This window comes from Loxodonta africana, chromosome 10 (genome assembly GCF_030014295.1).
Source record: "Loxodonta africana isolate mLoxAfr1 chromosome 10, mLoxAfr1.hap2, whole genome shotgun sequence".
Lineage (NCBI taxonomy): Eukaryota > Metazoa > Chordata > Mammalia > Proboscidea > Elephantidae > Loxodonta > Loxodonta africana.
In genome coordinates this window covers 41,634,328-41,652,149 of record NC_087351.1, presented here as the reverse complement: position 1 = coordinate 41,652,149, position 17,822 = coordinate 41,634,328, and the positions used below count along the sequence as shown (strand labels likewise).

Genomic DNA, 17,822 nt, shown 5'->3' with positions numbered 1-17,822 from the left:
CAGATTTTTCAAAGACCAGAAGTTTTTAATTTTGAGAGTCTAATTTATCACTCTTTAACAATGGTATTGTGTCTAATACTTTGATATTGTATGTAAGAAATCTTTGCTATTAGTATAAATGTATATCAATTCTGACACACATATTTGAAAATGTCTACCATATGCCAAATGCTATACTGTGTTTCTTAAATGTCCTGTCATTTAAATAATTCTCAGAATTATTCATTGAGTCAAGTAAAATTATACCCATTTCAAAGATAGGAAAATGAGATACAGAGGGATCCTACAGCTAAGTGGTAGGTGGGAATAGCATGAAGCCATGTTGTCTGACTCTAAAAGCCATATGTTTTCCAGTGCTGTAAAAGGAAAATTGTTTTCAACAATACAGTTCCTGAGATATGAACGAGCTGTACAAATTGTACACAATTCTCTCCACTTTGTCTCCCATTAAATCCTGCTGCTCTGGAAGTTCTCTTTGAGAGCCCTGCTGCCCTCAGCACCCAGCAGGACTCTCAGCCCTGATGTTTTCCTAGTGAATGGATCCAGCTGGTGAATGGATAAACAAACTGTGGTCCATCCATACAGTGGAATCCTACTCAGCAGTAAAGGGAATGAACTGCTGATGCACACAACATGAATCTCAAAAAAGAAATACTTAAATGATATTTTGGAAAAGGGTCAGGAAATAGATCAGTGGTTGTCAGGGGAGGGGGTGGGCAAGAGGTTGTCTACAAAGGGGCACAGGGGAATTCTGAGGAGGAATAAAATTGTTCTGTATCTCAATTGTACTGTTTGTTATATGATGGTATGTATTTGTCAAAACTCAAACTGTACACTGAAAAGGGTTTTTACTTTCTAAGTAAGTTATACCTCAGTAAAAACTGACTAAAAATCATAAACTCAGATTTTCAATTTATGAAGCTCTTTTTTTTTATTCTGACGGAGCCCTCATGGCACAGTGGTTAAGAGCTTGGCTGCTAATCAATAGGTCAGGAGTTCGAGTCCACCAGCTGCTGTTTGAAAACGCTGTGGGGCAGTTCTACTTTCTCCTATAGAGTAGCTGAGTTGGAATCAACTTGACAGCAACAGGTTTGGTTTTTTTGGGATTTTATTCTCGTGAATCTGAGTGGACCATCTTAATCATTCAGTTTCGTACTTTCTAAGGAATACTATACCATGAATCCCTCAGCAGCAAGTATTCTTCTCTCAGTGACTGTGAGCTGCAGCCAGACAATCCCTGCACACAACAGGTGCCCAGTCAGCAAGCAAGGAACTGAATTTAGCCAATATTGAACTGTTGCTTCTTCTGGAGTGGGAATACCCAGCAGGTTTCATAGCTTTTAAGTGTTTTATTCACAAATCAAAAGGAAACATCTGCTTCTATGAAAAGTACAGTGAGACTTAAAGAAACTCCAAGCAGTGTATATAGGGCCTGGACTGTTGTCTACATGCAAATGTGTTTGACGACAGTGACGTTGTTTGTCATGAGAAACCCAGCTGCCTATCAGAGCATTTCAGTCTAATAGTGTATCTAGCCTTTGTCTAGGGGTCTTTTGTAAGTAGTCTAAAGGGCAATTTGTAAACTGGTATTCCTCATGTAAATTAGGTCATTATCCTCTTAAAGGTATAAAGTCTCCTGTATGCAGTGGAGCTTTCTAAGGAACAGGCTTGACCTTTCCTCCAGCCTACTCAGGGGTGCCTGCAGAGCCTGCACTCATTAGCTAGAATTTGACTCCATGACATTTTTACTTAATTTTCTTTTTCCTCTATGTTGGACACATGGGGGCAACCATTTATGTTCTTTCTTGACCTGAGATGCTCTCTAATCTCTTTCCAGCTGTGACATTTGTCATTCAGTCACATCAGGATATGGTGACCCCTCTTTCCCCACTGCAATCCCCAACTGTTAATTGATTCATTTTAGAGAAAGAACTAGACACAGCCTTATGGACTTAAAAAAAAAAAAAAAAAATTTTTTTTTTTTTTTAGCTCCATTTAATTAGTGGTAAGCAGAACAAAAAAAAATGAATAGTGGATAGAAAAGCAATTTCCTTCAGAGTGGAAACACATTCCTTATGAGGCGGTAGAAAGAACAAATAATAACAGTTTTTAAGCCCTTAGTTGCTAAGTGTTTTAGATAGGCAATAGACTGAAAAGTAGAATTAGCATTATTGGTAGTACTACTAGTAGTATTGATGATGATGACAATAATAATAATAATTGTAAATTGTATTAATAATGACTTGGATTCAAATTCAAGAATTTCTGACCACAAAACCCATGGTCTTCTATGCTAAGAACTTTGTGTGGTAACTGCCACCAGCGTGTCATAGACTATGCAAATCATTTTGTGTCCTCCTCACGGCCCAGTGAGGTGAGGTTTTAGCAAGCCAGTTTCGTAGATAGGGACACTGAGGTTCTGAGAATTGAAGTAACGAACATAAGGTCATGCATTTGCCATGACCAGGATTAGAACCCAGGTACCTTCTGACACTGTGGCCTGCTCTTCATCACTATCCACACTGCACTGTCTTAGAGTGATAAGGTGCATGTCTGGACAGCATTGCTAGATATTTTTAAAAACATTGCCCAAAGTATGATACTGATGGGCTTTACTTTTGAACTTGAAATAATATATTTACAGATTATTCCAAAACCAAACCTGCTGTTGTTGAGTCAGTTCCGACTCAGGGCAACCCCATAGGACAGAGTAGAACTACTCCATAGGGTTTCCAGGGCTGTAAATCTTTACCGAAGCAGACTGCCACATCTTTCTTCTGCAGAGTGGCTGGTGGGTTCACATTGCTGACCTTTGGGTAAGGAGCTGAACTCTTTAACCACTGCACCACCAGGGCTCCTTAAAAATTATTAGGGCTTAATGAAATATAGAGCCTTAGAACTGTGGGCAAGCGATATGAATCTTAAAGGCATTGCTTTATTTATTCAACCACAAACGGTACCTGATCACTTAATAAGTGTGTACAAATTCAAAGAAGGTATGATCTCTGTCCTCCAATAACTTATTATTTTGGGTGTGAACAGATAAATCAGTAAGCTGCAAGTAAGGCATTAACAGTCTAGAGTGATACATTTTATGATAGAAGTGTGCTCAGGAGGCTATGAGGACAGAGAAAAGGGCCATTTAACTCCATAGAAGTGGTATATCTTGGAAGGCTCCACAGAGCAGATGACACTGAGTGGAATTGTAGAATGGGTAGGAGTTAGCTACATAAGGAATATTTGCATGTCAGGGCTTCAAACTGGTTTGAACCAGTTCACTCATAGCTGATGAAGTGAAACCAGAACAGGCCAAATTTTTAAAATTTGGGTGAACTGGAATAATAACTGGAAAAGGGAAAAGTTACAGGTCGATAACCTGGAATGGTATACTCAGAAGAGGCAAAGCGAGCCCTTTCATGAGCCTGGGGTGTGAGGTTGGATTAGGCAGGACTGTGGAGAGCGACACATGTTGGAAGTGGCGGGTTCAGCCTCCATCTCTGAGCAGAGCACCGCTGTTTCCAATTCTACTCAAAATCCTACAGGCAAGAGATTTGGTTGTTTATATAACTCGTACACTGTCTGTGTTTTTTAAGAGAGAGATTAAGTTTCTAGCAGGGCTTCAACCCATAATTTTTCCTATTCCAGTTTTTACTCCAGTTCACCCAAATTTAAAAAATTCCCATTTATTAAGGCTTCTCTTCCTCAGCCATGACTGAATTGGGATGAACTGGTTCAAAGCCCTACTGCATGCAAAATAGGTGGAATGGTTTATGTGAAAGACCAGGAAGCATGCAGCAGTAATGGCTGGAGCAAAAAGTGAATTGATGGGAGTGCTCTGGGCCAATTTCTCAGTATGGAGAGGGCAGCCATAGACAAACTGTTTTGTAGCTCTCTCCTCTTAGTTACATAGGATTCCATGGTGTAGCAGTTTCCCACTAGCAGCATCTTTCTGTCAGGAGGCAGTTCTGCTTCTAAAGCAGGTGTTCCGGAGCAGCCAGTTCAACACCGTAGAGCTCTTTGCTTTACAGGGAAACAAAGGATCCCTCAGGTGTTAACTGTAACTCTGTGGATTCACGAACATATCACAAAATGCTCTTTGAGCAGGGCTTTAGCCCTGCTGCCAAACACCCCTATTGTCCTGGCTCCTGCTTCTGGTAAAAAAAAAAAAAAAAAAAAGTATATTTATATATAATAATAATAAAGGATTTCTTTCTCTTTGAGCAAGCAAGAATGAATATTGTTGTTGTTAGGTTCCAATGAGTCAGTTCCAACTCATAGTGACTGTATGTACCGCAGAATGAAACACTACACCATCGTCACAATTGTTGCTATGTTTCAGCACATTGTTGTAGCCACTGTCTCCTTGAGGGTCTTCCTCTTTTATGCTGACCCTCTACTTTACCAAGCATGATGTCCTTCTCCAGGGATTGGTCCCGCCTAATAACATGTCCAAAGTAAGTGAGACAAGCCTCGTGATCCTCACTTCTAAAGAGCGTTCTGGCTGTACTTCTTCCAGGAACTATTTGTTGGTTCTTCTGGGAGTCCATGGTATATTCAGTATTCTTCACCAACACCATAAGTCAAATGCATCAATTCTTCAGTTTTCCCTTTTCAGTTTCAGCTTTTGCATGCATAGGAGGTGATTGAAAATATCATGGCTTGCATCAGGTGCACCTTAGTCATCAAAGTGACAGCTTTGTTTTTTAATATTTTAAAGATGTCTTTTGCAGCAGATTTGCCCGATGCAGTATGTTTGTTTGATTTCCTGACTGCTGCTTTCATGGGTGTTGACGGTGGGTCCAAGTAAAATAAAATCCTTGCCAGCTTCAGTATTTTCTCCTTTTATCTAGATGTTGCTTATTGGTCCAGTTGTGAGGATTTTTGTTTTCTTTCTATTGAGGTATAAATCATACGGAAGGCTGTGGTCTTTGATCTTTATCAGTAAGTGCTTCGAATCATCTTCACTTTAGGTAAGCAAGACTGTGTCATCTGCATATCGAAATGAGTCTTCCTCCAATCCTGAAGCCCTGTTATTCTTCATATAGCCCAGCTTCTGGTGTTATTTTCTCAGCGTACAGATCAAATCAGTACGGTGAAAGGATACAACCTGACGCACAACTTTTCCAGTTTTAAAGCATGCAGCATCCATTCTGCTAGCTTTCCTAATTTTCATAATAGAACATGGGCCTTGTCACCTGCATGCCTGATATCTGACAATGCATGAGGCTCTCTCCTTGTCACTTTCTGGGAACGAGAATGTATAATTATTGTAAATAAACCTATTTGTAACGATGCTAAATAACAGTGACTACTATATTACTCTCTGGCCAGTCAACCAGTAGTCCCTGCTACATGATAATGCTAATGAGTCTTGTCTATTTTGATTTCTTCCATCATTTTGATTTCTTCCACCACTTTATAAACTGTTCTTGTTTTGTCAAGTCATCTTCCTTCCAGAGATTTGATAAGCATTCTATTTCCTTCTAGTTTCTATGGTTTGGTATTTTTATTTAACTTTTCACTTATCAGTTATTTTAGTATAAAAGATTAGTTTCTAAATTATATTTTTTCCCATTAAGTAATTTTTACCAATTGTTAACATTTTTATATAATGTTTCCCTTTCATTGATTTATATCTCTTGTATCATATTTTAAATTCTTACTTAGAGTTCATTTTTGGGTTATCAATTCTATTTTATTAATCTCTTTTATTTATGTTGTACAAGATCCACATTTTAAAATGTTAAAGTTTATAGAATATTTTCATATCAAATGGGGTAAATTTTTATTATCATTCTCCTTTTAAAGCTTTTGTATTCTTGTCAGAATTCTTGCAAAAGGACTGTGGAATAATTTCATTAAACTCAACAGGATTCTGTTACAATACTGAGGTTGATTTTGAGGGGGGAGAAGAAGGTGGGGTGGGATGGTTGGTGATGTTAAAATTAAAAGTAAATTTTTGAGCCCACGCATATAACTCATCTGGGCCTACTAGAGATAATTAAAGCCCTTAAAATAGATAAATATAATCTTTTTTCATCCATCCTAGACTTCAATTCCTTCTTGAGTATATTTGTTCTTCCTATTTTTTCCTATTAGTTTGAAGATGGTCCACTTTTCTGGTGAAGATGGAAACAAAATTACAGTTGGATAGTTGAGCGTTTTCTATTTCATCTGTTAGCATTAAGTTATTTTTCCCCCATGGCTCAGGCCTATCTCTGCCTCATTCCTTCTATATGAAACACAGCCAAAAGGCCTTTTGTTCTGGCTTAGATTTTTAAAAAGCTTCAGCTTTTTCTTTCCTTTAGCCTTCCTGAGATGGTTTCTCTGGCTGGAGCCCCTTATTTATATTCACCCTGACTCTGTGATGCTGCTTATGTCTTTGATATGTTCTCTTTCCGAATATGAGTTTATCAGAGAATACCTTGTGCAGTCATGTCTGTTTATCTAGATACTGTCCCCTTTTCTTCCTAATTAGGATAGCGTGCTATTTTGTTATCAAAATATGGCTTTTGAGACCTTTTGTATTCCCCTTGGACCCATGTTTTTTAAGAGTCTCCAGCCATGGACTTAGAAAATATTTTCCCAGAACTTTCTGGATTGTCTAACGAACATATCTAAATACATTCTATGTTTTCTATCTTGGCTGCCATGAGCTCTGGGTTGATAAATTCGCAGCCTCTCAAGCTTTCCATCACTGTACTGAAATGTTTTTCTGGTCAGATGTAAGTTGGCAATGGAAATACCTTTTCTGTTTTTCTTCAGCCATCCAAAAAATGCTACCAAAAGTGTCTCAACAAGAGTTGGTTGAATGCTCTTGCTGCTGAAAAGCTGTAGGGTCTACCTAATATTGGCCATTTTCAGATAGGACAGAAATGTGAAATTTGTGATTAATTTGAACAGTGCTTGCATGTACAGAGAAGCTGGTACAAAAGTGGCTTGGAAAGAATGGGACCAGTGGAGAAGCAGAAAGAGCTGAGCAGCCTCAGGGTACAGGTGGGCATATATGGAGACGGGCAGGAAATGACTGGTGCAGGTTTAACTTTGCAAGCGCTGTCACACACTTGGGCCGCCATAGCATGGGGGTGATCTGTTGTCACATCTTAGTTTCCTGCCTTATAGACAACTTGGAGTCATTCAGGCTGACTGCCTAGACAGTGTATCAAAGATGATAAGTGTCAAGAACCCACAGTAATTATAAAGAAAAATGTAGATAATCATGTAAATTATCTATAATTAAATAAAAGCAGACTATCTAAAAATGGTTCCCCTTTTCCTTTTCAAAATATTCTTCACCCATCAAGATCCTTATAGGGTCCCCTCTTCAATGAAATTTTCTATGACAGACTCAAGACAACTTAGGTACCCCTTCTTTTGTGATTACGTCCCTGTATTTTGTATTATGATTACTGATATGTCTGTTATCCTCAACAACAGATACTATTCCTTAGGCATCTTTTTGTTTCCAACATATACTGTCTTAAGTAGTTGTTGTGTGCTGTCAAGTCAATCCTGACTCATAGCGACCCTATAGGACAGAGTAGAACTGCCCCATAGAGTTTCCTGGGCAGTAATCTTTGTGGGAGTTGATCTCCAGGTCTTTTTTTCCCACGGAGCCACAGGAAACCCTGGTGGCCTAGTGGTTAAGTGCTACAGCTGCTAACCAAGAGGTCGGCAGTTCGAATCTGCTAGGCACTCCTTGGAAACTCTACTGGGAAGTTCTACTCTGTCCTATAGGGTCCCTATGAGTTGGAATGGACTCGATGGCAGTGGGTTTTGGGGCCACTGGTGGGTTCAAATTACTGACCTTTTGATTAGCAGCCAAGCACTTTACCATTGCACCACAAGTAGGTTCTGAATATTTTAATAAATATTTATCAAATAATGAGTAGGGTCTGAATATTTTAATAAGATGTGTCATAAATCAGCTGTATGCTTGAAGGTATTAGGTCTGCTTGGCCTACATGACATGATTAAAGAAAGATACAGAAATACTTTCAATATTTGAAGGACCATCTTCATTTTAAAAGATTGCTTTAGGACTCCGACTAGTAAATAGAAGTTACAGAGGAGTGTTTGGGGCTCAGTATAAAGAACTTTCTAATACTTTGAGATATTCACAAATGGAATAAATTGTTTTATGAGTAGTAATCCTTCCACCAGTGAAAATTTTCATGCAACAGAGGATGTGCGTTATGTGTGCATATGAATGGATGGATGGGAGTCGGATAGATGTGGTTTCTTATTCATAGAATACCTTAAAACTGGTGAGTGGATGTGTTTGTGGTGCGTGTGTGTGAGGGCGGGAGGGGAGGAATCATATCCAGAAACTGTTTTCAGTACTCCAGAAGCTAAGGAAAAAACAAATTTCCCCACAGAAATTTTCACTGCCTTTAAAAGCTTCAAAATGCCTTGCTTTTGTCCAGACCAATGTCAGTTAAATGTAGCGACACTGTGTATCACATAGGTCCATAGCTCCAATGGGCTGTTAGTTAAGAATTACTTTTGATTTTTGTAAAAAATCATGATGTTTTAATTGTCAAATAAATACAGTAACGAGTCATAGTAGCTAAGAGTGTATATGGCTCTGGTGTCAGGTTTGCTCAAGTTGACGAAATGTCTTAGGTAACTCTCTTGTTTCTCTGAGGCTCAGTTATCACATCTTTGGGTATAAAGATAATATCCACCTCATAGATTTCTTGTGAAAAATTGAGTGAGATGATGACTGCCGGTGTTAAGCATTTCTTATTGTATCAGATCCAACTTGCTGTAGCCAGTATGAGTTACTGTCTCTCCAAAATTGCCAAAATTACTAGTAAAAAGAAAAAACTGAAAAACTTGGAAGATCTGACATTATTTTATGATGAAAATTATTTTGACCTACAGAGAGGATTTATTTTGCTTCAGGGGTGTCATTTCTTCTGTACTGGTAACCAAACAGTTTACTCCATTTTGTGCAACAATTTATAATGAGCCTTAAAAGAACTACTGATTATCTTAGGGTTTTTGGCTCAATTACCTATTTCAAATGCTCAATGACTAAGGGAAGCCTGTCATTTTCTCCTCTCCTACACACTGGAGCAAACAATAGACTGTGAATAGAGCAAATCAGGAGAGACACAAATACCAGTATAAGGGGCCCATTGTGTTTAGTTTGTAGCCCTGTCATATGGTTTTAATTTAGGTCGGCTGATGGATTATGACAGACCGACAGATAGCACATTGTTCCTTTCATGGATTCTCTAGACACTTTAATATCTGTCCATTTTGCTTCCAAAGCTGAAATGAAATGGGATTACGGCATTCACTTTGTTTTCCTGTGCTAAGTGATTATCTCTGAAGTACAATTTTGTGATTAGGCGAGACAGCATGCATACACTCAGCTAATGCTGATTTCCCCCAGGGTGTAGAACAGGTAAATTCATAATGAATGGATGTTGTGCTTTGATTTCAGATGGATGTTAAACCTCACCATACTTGGTAGATTTTATTTAAAAACTCTACTTAATTATTCTAAAATTAACAGGAGAATATTAAAATTGAACTTTAGAAATATGGCATTTAAACTTAAGTCAAGGGTGCTAACTGCTTATGAATGTTAATCCTCATCAAAAAAGTGGAAAAATAGAAAACATACCTGACATACATCGGTGAGTGTTTGGTCATTGAAAATCTTTTAAATTATTTATGTTCCTCCTGATTAATTTTTTAAATGTCTGAACACAGCTTGTATTTGTATTGTCAAATTCTAGTGTTCCTGATTTTGAAAACTACAGTAATTATTCAGCTAATTAGTGTCATAGTATTGTCATAGTGTTTTGGTCATGGGGGGCTTTTTTTTGCAAGAAGCTTGGAGTTGTTGGTTAGCATGGTATTTTTTTTTTAGCTATCTTTTTTTTTAAAACAACTTGCATATGAGAGACTAATTTTGAAAAGGATTGTGTCTCAAAATTAGACACAGTTTGACCAAACCACCAAAGTAGATGATTGGCACCCAAACCATACCTTTACACCGATTTACTTAAAATAAGCATTGGCTATAATATTGTGAATCTTGAAATGGGAAGTATAATGCGCAATTTTCCAAACTTATCTCAATTGAAACCCTTTTTGACAAGGAATATTGAAGCTAGTCAGAACTTCACATAGGAAATGATTAGATGGCTTCATTCTTTTACCAGCTTCTATTTCCCACACTTAAATCTCTTAGCACAGTGTCCAGGATATATTGTTCTTGTTGTTGTTAGCTGCCATCGAGTCAGTTCCGACTCATACCGACCTTGTTCACAACAGAAAGAAACACTACTCAGCCCTGCGCCATCGTTACAATTGTTGCTGTGCTTGAGCTCATTGTTGCGGCCATTCTGTCAATTCACCTCCTTGAGGGTCTTCCTCTTTTCCGCTGACCCTAAACTTTGCCAAGCACGATGTCCTTCTCCAGGGACTGATCCCTCCCAACAACATGTCCAAAGTATGTAAGATGCAGTCTCACCGTCCTTGCTTCTAAGGAGCATTCTGGCTGTACTTCTTCCAAGACAGGTTTGTTCATTCTTTTGGCAGTCCATGGTATATTCAATATTCTTTGCCAGCGCCACAATTCAAAGACATCAGTTCTTCTTCAGTCTTCCCTTTTCATTGTCCAGTGTTCGCATGCATATGATGCAATTGAGAATAATATGACTTGGGTCAAGCGCACCTTAGTCTTCAAGGTGACATCCTGCTTTTCAACTCCTTAAAGACGTCCTTTGCAGATTTACCCAATGCAGTGTGTCTTTTGATTTCTTGACTGCTGCTTCCATGGGTGTTGATTGTAGATCCAAGTAAAATGAAATCATTGACAACTTCAGTCTTTTCTCAGTTTATCATGATGTTGTTCATTGGTCCAGTTGTGAGGTTTTTTGTTTTCTTTATGTTGAGGTTCAATCCATACTGAAGGTGTGGTCTTTGATTTTCATTAGTAAGTGCTTCAAGTCCTTTTCATTTTCAGCAAGCAAGGTTGTGTAATCTGCATAACGCAGGTTGTTAATGAGTCTTCCTCCAATCCTGATGCCCTGTTCTTCTTCATATAGTCCAGCTTCTCGGATTATTTGCTGAGCATACAGATTGAATAGGTATGGTGAAAAGATAAAACCCTAACGCACACCTTTCCTGACTTTAAACCAATCAGTATACCCTTGTTCTGTCCAGATAACTGCCTCTTGATCTATGTACAGGTTCTTCATGAGCACGATTAAGTGTTCTGGAATTCCCATTCTTCTTAGTGTTATCCATAATTTGTTATGATCCACACAGTTGAATGCCTTTGCATAGTCAGTAAAACACAGGTAAACATCAAATTTACACATGAACCACTAAGGCCAAAGATGAAGAAATCGATTTTTATCAGCTGCTGCAGTCTGAAATTGCTCGAACGTGCAGTCAGGATGCAGTGATAATTCCTGATGATTTTAATGCAAAAGTTGGAAATGAAGGATCAGTAGTTGGAAAATATGGCCTTGGTGATAGAAAAAATGCCGGAGATTGAATGATAGAATTTTGCAAGACCAATGACTTCTTCATTGCAGATACCTTCTTTCACCAATATAAATGGTGACTATACACATGGACCTCGCCAGATGGAACACACAGGAATCAAATTGACTATATCTGTGGAAAGAGACGATGGAAAAGCTCAATATCATCAGTCGGAACAAGGCCAGGGGTCGACCATGGAACAGACCATCAATTGCTCACATGCAAGTTCAAGCTGAAACTGAAGAAAATCAGAGCAAGTCCACGAGAGCCAAAATATGACCTTAAGTTCATCTGACCTGAATTTAGAGACCATCTGAAGAATAGATTTGACGCATTAAGACACTAGTGACCGAAGACCAGACTAGTTGTAGAAGGACATAAAGAACATCATCCATGAAGAAAGCAAGAGGTCATTGAAAAGACAGGAAAGAAAGAAAAGACCAAGATGGATGTCAGAGGAGACTTTGAAACTTGCTCATGAGTGTCGAGCAGCTAAAGCAAAAGGAAGAAATGATGAAGTAAAAGAACTGAAGATTTCAAAGGGAGGCTCGAGAAGACAAAGTAAAATATTATAATGACATGCGCAAAGAGCTGGAGATAGAAAACCAAAAAGGAACACTCTTGGCATTTCTCAAGCTGAAAGAACTGAACAAAAAATTCAAGCCTCGAGTTGCAATAGTGAAAGATTCTATGGGGAAAATATTAAACAGCACAGGAAGCATCAAAAGAAGATGGAAGGAATACACAGTCATTATACCAAAAAGAATTAGTTGATGTTCAACCATTTCAAGAGGTAGCATATGATTAGGAACCAATGGTACTGAAGGAAGAATTCCAAGCTCCTCCGAAGGCATTGATGAAAAACAAGCCTCCAGGGATTGACAGAATATCAGTTGAGATGTTTCAACAAATGGACGCAGCAGTAGAGGTGCTCAGTCGTCTATGCCAAGAAATACGGAAGACAGCTTCCTGGCCAACTGACTGGAAAAGATCCATATTTGTGCCTATTCCCGAGAAAAGTGATCCAACCAAATGTGGAAATTATAGAACAATATCATTAATACCGCATGCAAGCAAAATTTTGCTGAAGATCATTCAATAACGGCTGTAGCAGTGTATCGACAGGGAACTGCCAGAAATTCAGGCTGGCTTCAGTTCAGTATATATCAGAGCTCAATAAATTTTACTTCTTCTTATTTTCATAGTTTTCAAATTGAGTGAAATCAAAGCTTTAATAAGTTGATAGGTAATTTTCAATAATAAAGCACATTCATTTGGAATAAATTACTTTTATTCAAAGTTCAAGGTAAAAACTGATCCATTAAAATTTTTAATTTTCTTTAGGGTCATGGTCTTATGGGGCCATCCAGTCAATTGGCATAGTATAGCTCTTCAAGTTTGTGTTTTACCTCCTAGTATGGTGAGTAGTGTCTAAGGTTTTAAAAGCTTACGAATGCCATCTAAGATACAGCTATTGGCCAGCATTCACCTGGAACAAAAGAGGAAGAAGGAAAGCCAAGAATCAGAAGGAACTGGACCATAGAACTATTTTGAGACCAAAAGAACTAGATGATGCGCAACTACCACTACCAAAAGTTCTGATCAGAGACACAATAGACTATGGCCCTGAGTTACCCTTTAAACCTTGAATCAAAACTATCCCCTGAAGTAACCTTTAAGCCAAATAACAGTTTAATTCAAAAAGTAAAGATTATTTACTTTACTGAAAAAGTGAAAAAAAAAGTGTTACCGTCTTTTAAACAATGATCTATGTAAGACCAAATGAATAACAGCTATTCTAAAGCATAGATGAGGAGAGCGGAGAGTTTAAGTCAACAGAATGAAACAATTAGAACAGAAATAATGAAAACATTGACACAATGTAAATAATCTAATGAATTCCACTGATCATTATGTTTAGAAACTGTTGAATGGGAGCAGGTTTTGCTGTGTATATTTTCACCAAAAATAAAATGAAATATTAAAAAAATAAAGAAAAAAATCTTCATCCCCCGTTATGGTTTAGTTGTATGTTCTTTGAACCGTCAGTACTCTTTCTGGTAGACGTGATTAACTCTCCTGAATGCTCTATTTTCACTCATCCTAAAAGACGCCAGGACCTCAAAGCTGTCCTCGTAACTTCAGACACCCATCTAACTGAGATGAGTTGCCTACGTTTTCAACGTTTACTCTAGCACACCTTACATACTTTGGTTATAAGGTAAACATGTAATAAATACATTTAGTGAGTGATATGATATTCCAAGGCACTCTCCCAAAGGGGGAATGTGTGTTCCCCACATCATGGGAATATTGGATATAACTTTATGGGCAGTTAGAAAAGCTAAGAAGCAGTGCTGATATGGTAAAAAGGACACTGGATTGGGGGCCAAGACACCTGTGGCTAATAGTCCTAAAGTTGGACCCTGCTTGCTTACTAATTATTTACAAATCAGCATTTCCATTCAATTTATTTTTCAACATTACCATTTTTACAGCATCCGCCACCTTTGAAGACTTTCAGATTCGTCCCCACGCTCTCTTTGTTCATTCGTATAGAGCTCCAGCTTTCTGTGATCACTGCGGAGAAATGCTGTGGGGTCTGGTACGTCAAGGCCTTAAATGTGAAGGTACGTTACATTCTTCCCTAACCAAGTTTAAGGCATGCTTGAGTTATCTGCTTATATTGTGCGCTCTACAACAGTGTCCCATTTCCCTCAAAAGTGTCTTCCAGGCATTTGCTAGGTGCATCCATTCTGTTCTGTTCATTTCCTTAAATTTCCCATCTTCAGCAGATAAATCCTTAATGAATGGATGTTGTGCTTTGATCTGCGATCCCCAGACTGCATATCTTTTCCATGTTTCTCCCCTGTATCACGCTGATTATTTTGGTAACAGACTGAAAGTAAAGTTTGCATCTTAAGTATGCCGGAACTTGGAATGGTAGACATTCAATAAATGTTTGTTGAGATGACCAAGATTCAGGAGGTTAACCAAAGCATCCAAAGTCACACAGCTATTGAGTGCCAGACTAGAATTGTACCTGTGTTTCTACAGCTCCCCTACAACCCCCCCTCCCTGCCAATAGATAGTCCAAGGGCTATTCATAATCTAGTTATTGGAAAGATCAATTAAAGAGATATTTTTTATCCCCGCTGCACAATTCAAGTTGCTAGAATGCCATAATATAATTTTTAAAACTATATCCAGGTGATAACCTTCTTTGGTTTACTGGGAGAAAGCTATATGTACTCAGCCAATATGACCAAGCATTGATACCATGACCTATAAATAAGCTAACACAATTTTTGAATTTCTGTCTTTGTGAGGAGGGAAGTCAAGAGTCAGTGATCTAGAAGAAACTCTGCCTAAAATGTAGTGTTAGGAAAATTTGTCTCTTCTGCTGTGTGACACATAGGGAAACTCGAGTTACATGGGGAAACTCTGAATGGTGCATCCCTAATTTTAAAATATGCTTCCAATTACTGATCACCTATTATGCCAAAGAGGAGCCCTGGTGGTGCAGTGGTTAGGCGTTTGGCTGCTAACCAGAAAGTCAGCAGTTTGAACCCACCAGCTACTTCTCAGGAGAAAGATGTGGCAGTCTGTTTCTGTAAAGATTTACAGCCTTAGAAACCATATGGGACAGGTCTTCCCTGTCCTGTAGGGTCACTATGAGTTGAAATCGACCCAACGGCAGTGAGTTATTATGCCAAAACCAGCATGTGAGGTATTTTACATATTTTCTTAATAATTCTACGGAGTAGTTATTACCCCCATTTTTCAGACAAAGAAATTGAGGTGAAACCATTTGTCCAAAGTCTTGAAGACAGCAAGTTGTTAAGCCAAAATTCACATCAGTGGATGCCAAAGTTTGTGATGCATTGTGATTAATTTTACCTGTGTATGTCCACCCACGTTAGAATTTGTGGCTGCTAAAAATAACTCAGATAATCTATTTGGAATTTTGTCCCTAGATCCTCAAAGCCCAAATCTCTTATATCACAGAACATTAAAAAAAATGATCACTAGGGTCATTACTGAGGTCATCCAACAAAATCAGAATTCCAAACCCAGCTCATATGTAAATTGGGGGAAATAATGAGAAAGTGCTCAATAGAAAATTTGAATTTCTGCAGAGCCTTAAGAAAACCGGAAATAGTAATATTTTTTTAAATCTATAATTTACAGCTAACACTGGAATAACCTTTAGTTTATGGTTGTACCAAAGTCATGTTTATTTTCTCTTTACAGGATGTGGTCTGAATTACCATAAGAGATGTGCATTTAAAATCCCCAACAATTGTAGTGGCGTGAGGCGAAGACGGCTCTCGAATGTTTCCCTCACTGGGCTCAGCACTGTCCGCCCTGTGTCTGCCGAGCTCTCCACCAGTGCCCCTGATGAGCCCCTTCTGGTATGGCCTTCTGTTTATCCATTTCCCCGTTTACATGAGAAATCTGTGGGAAGATGTGATAACAGTGTCAATCCAAAACCGTATGCTGGGAGGGAGGACACAACCAGAGTGTTAATAGATGTGTTTCTTCAGGGCTTGTGTTGGAGATTTGTCAGTGCTTCATCAAATATCCAAGAGCTTTGAAGTTTGCTTTTATCTCCCAGCCTAGTGAAATTATAAAGTACGTGACAAATCATCATGGTCACAGGGCCAGAGTAGCACAAAATAATGCATTAATGTTGCAAAAACATAGTTTGTCAAAATTTGGAAGCCAGTGATTAAAAGATATTCTAATTTGAAGATTATTAGAGTTATCAGTGGCATAACTGAATATTTATTCCATAGAAAATGTGAAATTTGCTCTTATGACAATATGGAAGTCATTTATTGCTTGATGCCCCCTTGTATATATGCAGGTATATTGGCAGAATGACAGGTGTTCGACAAATTCTGTGAGACAAATTGGTGCTTAAAACCTTAAATGTTTCCATTAGTGCTAAAATACATATAGATATGGTTTAAATATTCTTTCAGAAATTTAAATTTGGATTTTCTGATCATTCAAAGCAAAACAAAAATTGTGGAAATTATGTGAATTATTTAAAATAAAGACATTATTCTGAAATAGCCTAATGGTTTGAGGCTGAGGCTAGAAAATTCCTACAATACAACTCTCCTACAACCCCCCTCCCTGCCAGTAGATACTCCAAGGACTATTCATAATCTAGCTATTGGGAAGATCAATTAAAGAGAAAAAAACAAAATATTACTAAAATACTCAGGTTAAATAAATAACCTCTTAGCGTGAAAAGAGAAAATGAATTTTGAAGACATCTCTAAAAAGTTGTATTAATTGGACTTCTGGCCAACATGTCGCCATAGACAGAAGCACCACGCCATCCTGCCACAGCAAAGACCCAAAAACCTAAGTAAAACAGAGACAAACGTCATTCCTGGAGCCTGAACTGCCAAATGAAGAGATAAAGGACTCGGCCAATCACCGAATGGAGTAAGAAACTGACAGAGGACAGAGAGCAGGGAGAGGTACATGCAGAGCGCCCCATCAGCTAATTCAGCACGGATCCTCCATCTTGTACTCCTGTCAGGGATCGGCAGACAGGGAACATGGGACAGCAGCTTTGCGGAACTCCCAGCAGGAGACAGAGCACCTGGTAACCAGCGATACACGCTTTCCCACCCCCCATTCTCTCCCCGCTGCTCTACCTGCGAGGTTCCTGGCTGTTTGCGGTAGCTCCGCCGCCCAGGAAATGCAGCATCCATGCTGCTTGGATTCCCCCCATGCACGTCAGAGATCAGCAGATAGGGAGTATGGGAAGACAGCTTCAGGAATGTCCCAGCAGGAGACAGAGCACCCAGTAATGAGCGATATACACTTTCCTAACCCTCCCTATTCTTCCCTCCCCGCTTTGGCCTCCTCTGCTTCCCACCAGCCATAGTCTCTTGGCCAGGAGGCCACTACTTTGGCCTCAGGCTGCTTGGATTCGCCCTGCCCACACTGGCTGGGCCCCTGAGCTGGTGTTGGTTCTCTGTCTCTTTTGGTTTCTTCTGTGCCTCCTAACACTTCCCCCTCCTTTTTCTGGAACACCTGACTCTGTGTGCCATCTTTGCAACTTCTTGAAAGGCTGTGAAGCCACGCTGGACTGGGGAACCACTCCCCCAACCTGAGATACCAAGCTGGTAGGATCCCTGGGGCTTTTTTTCCCTTGTTTTGCTTTTGTTCTGTTTTGATTTGTTTTGTTTGTTTTTCTTTTCACAGCTTGGGAGCCCCTTCTAGCTGGGCTCATTGCATGGCTTAGAAGCCACTCCCCCAGTCTGCACAGCCACTTAGGTGGG

General features: G+C 39.0%; 1 protein-coding gene across 1 annotated transcript in view; it reads left to right on the top strand.

Moving 5' to 3' along the window:
* Positions 1-17,822, top strand: part of PRKD1 (protein kinase D1) — a 399,928-nt gene that overhangs the window by 291,916 nt on the left and 90,190 nt on the right. The window contains exons 3-4 of the mRNA XM_003408596.4: positions 14,013-14,144; positions 15,769-15,929. Of these exons, the coding sequence (XP_003408644.1) occupies positions 14,013-14,144; positions 15,769-15,929 (293 nt within the window). The remainder of the gene's footprint in view (positions 1-14,012; positions 14,145-15,768; positions 15,930-17,822) is intronic.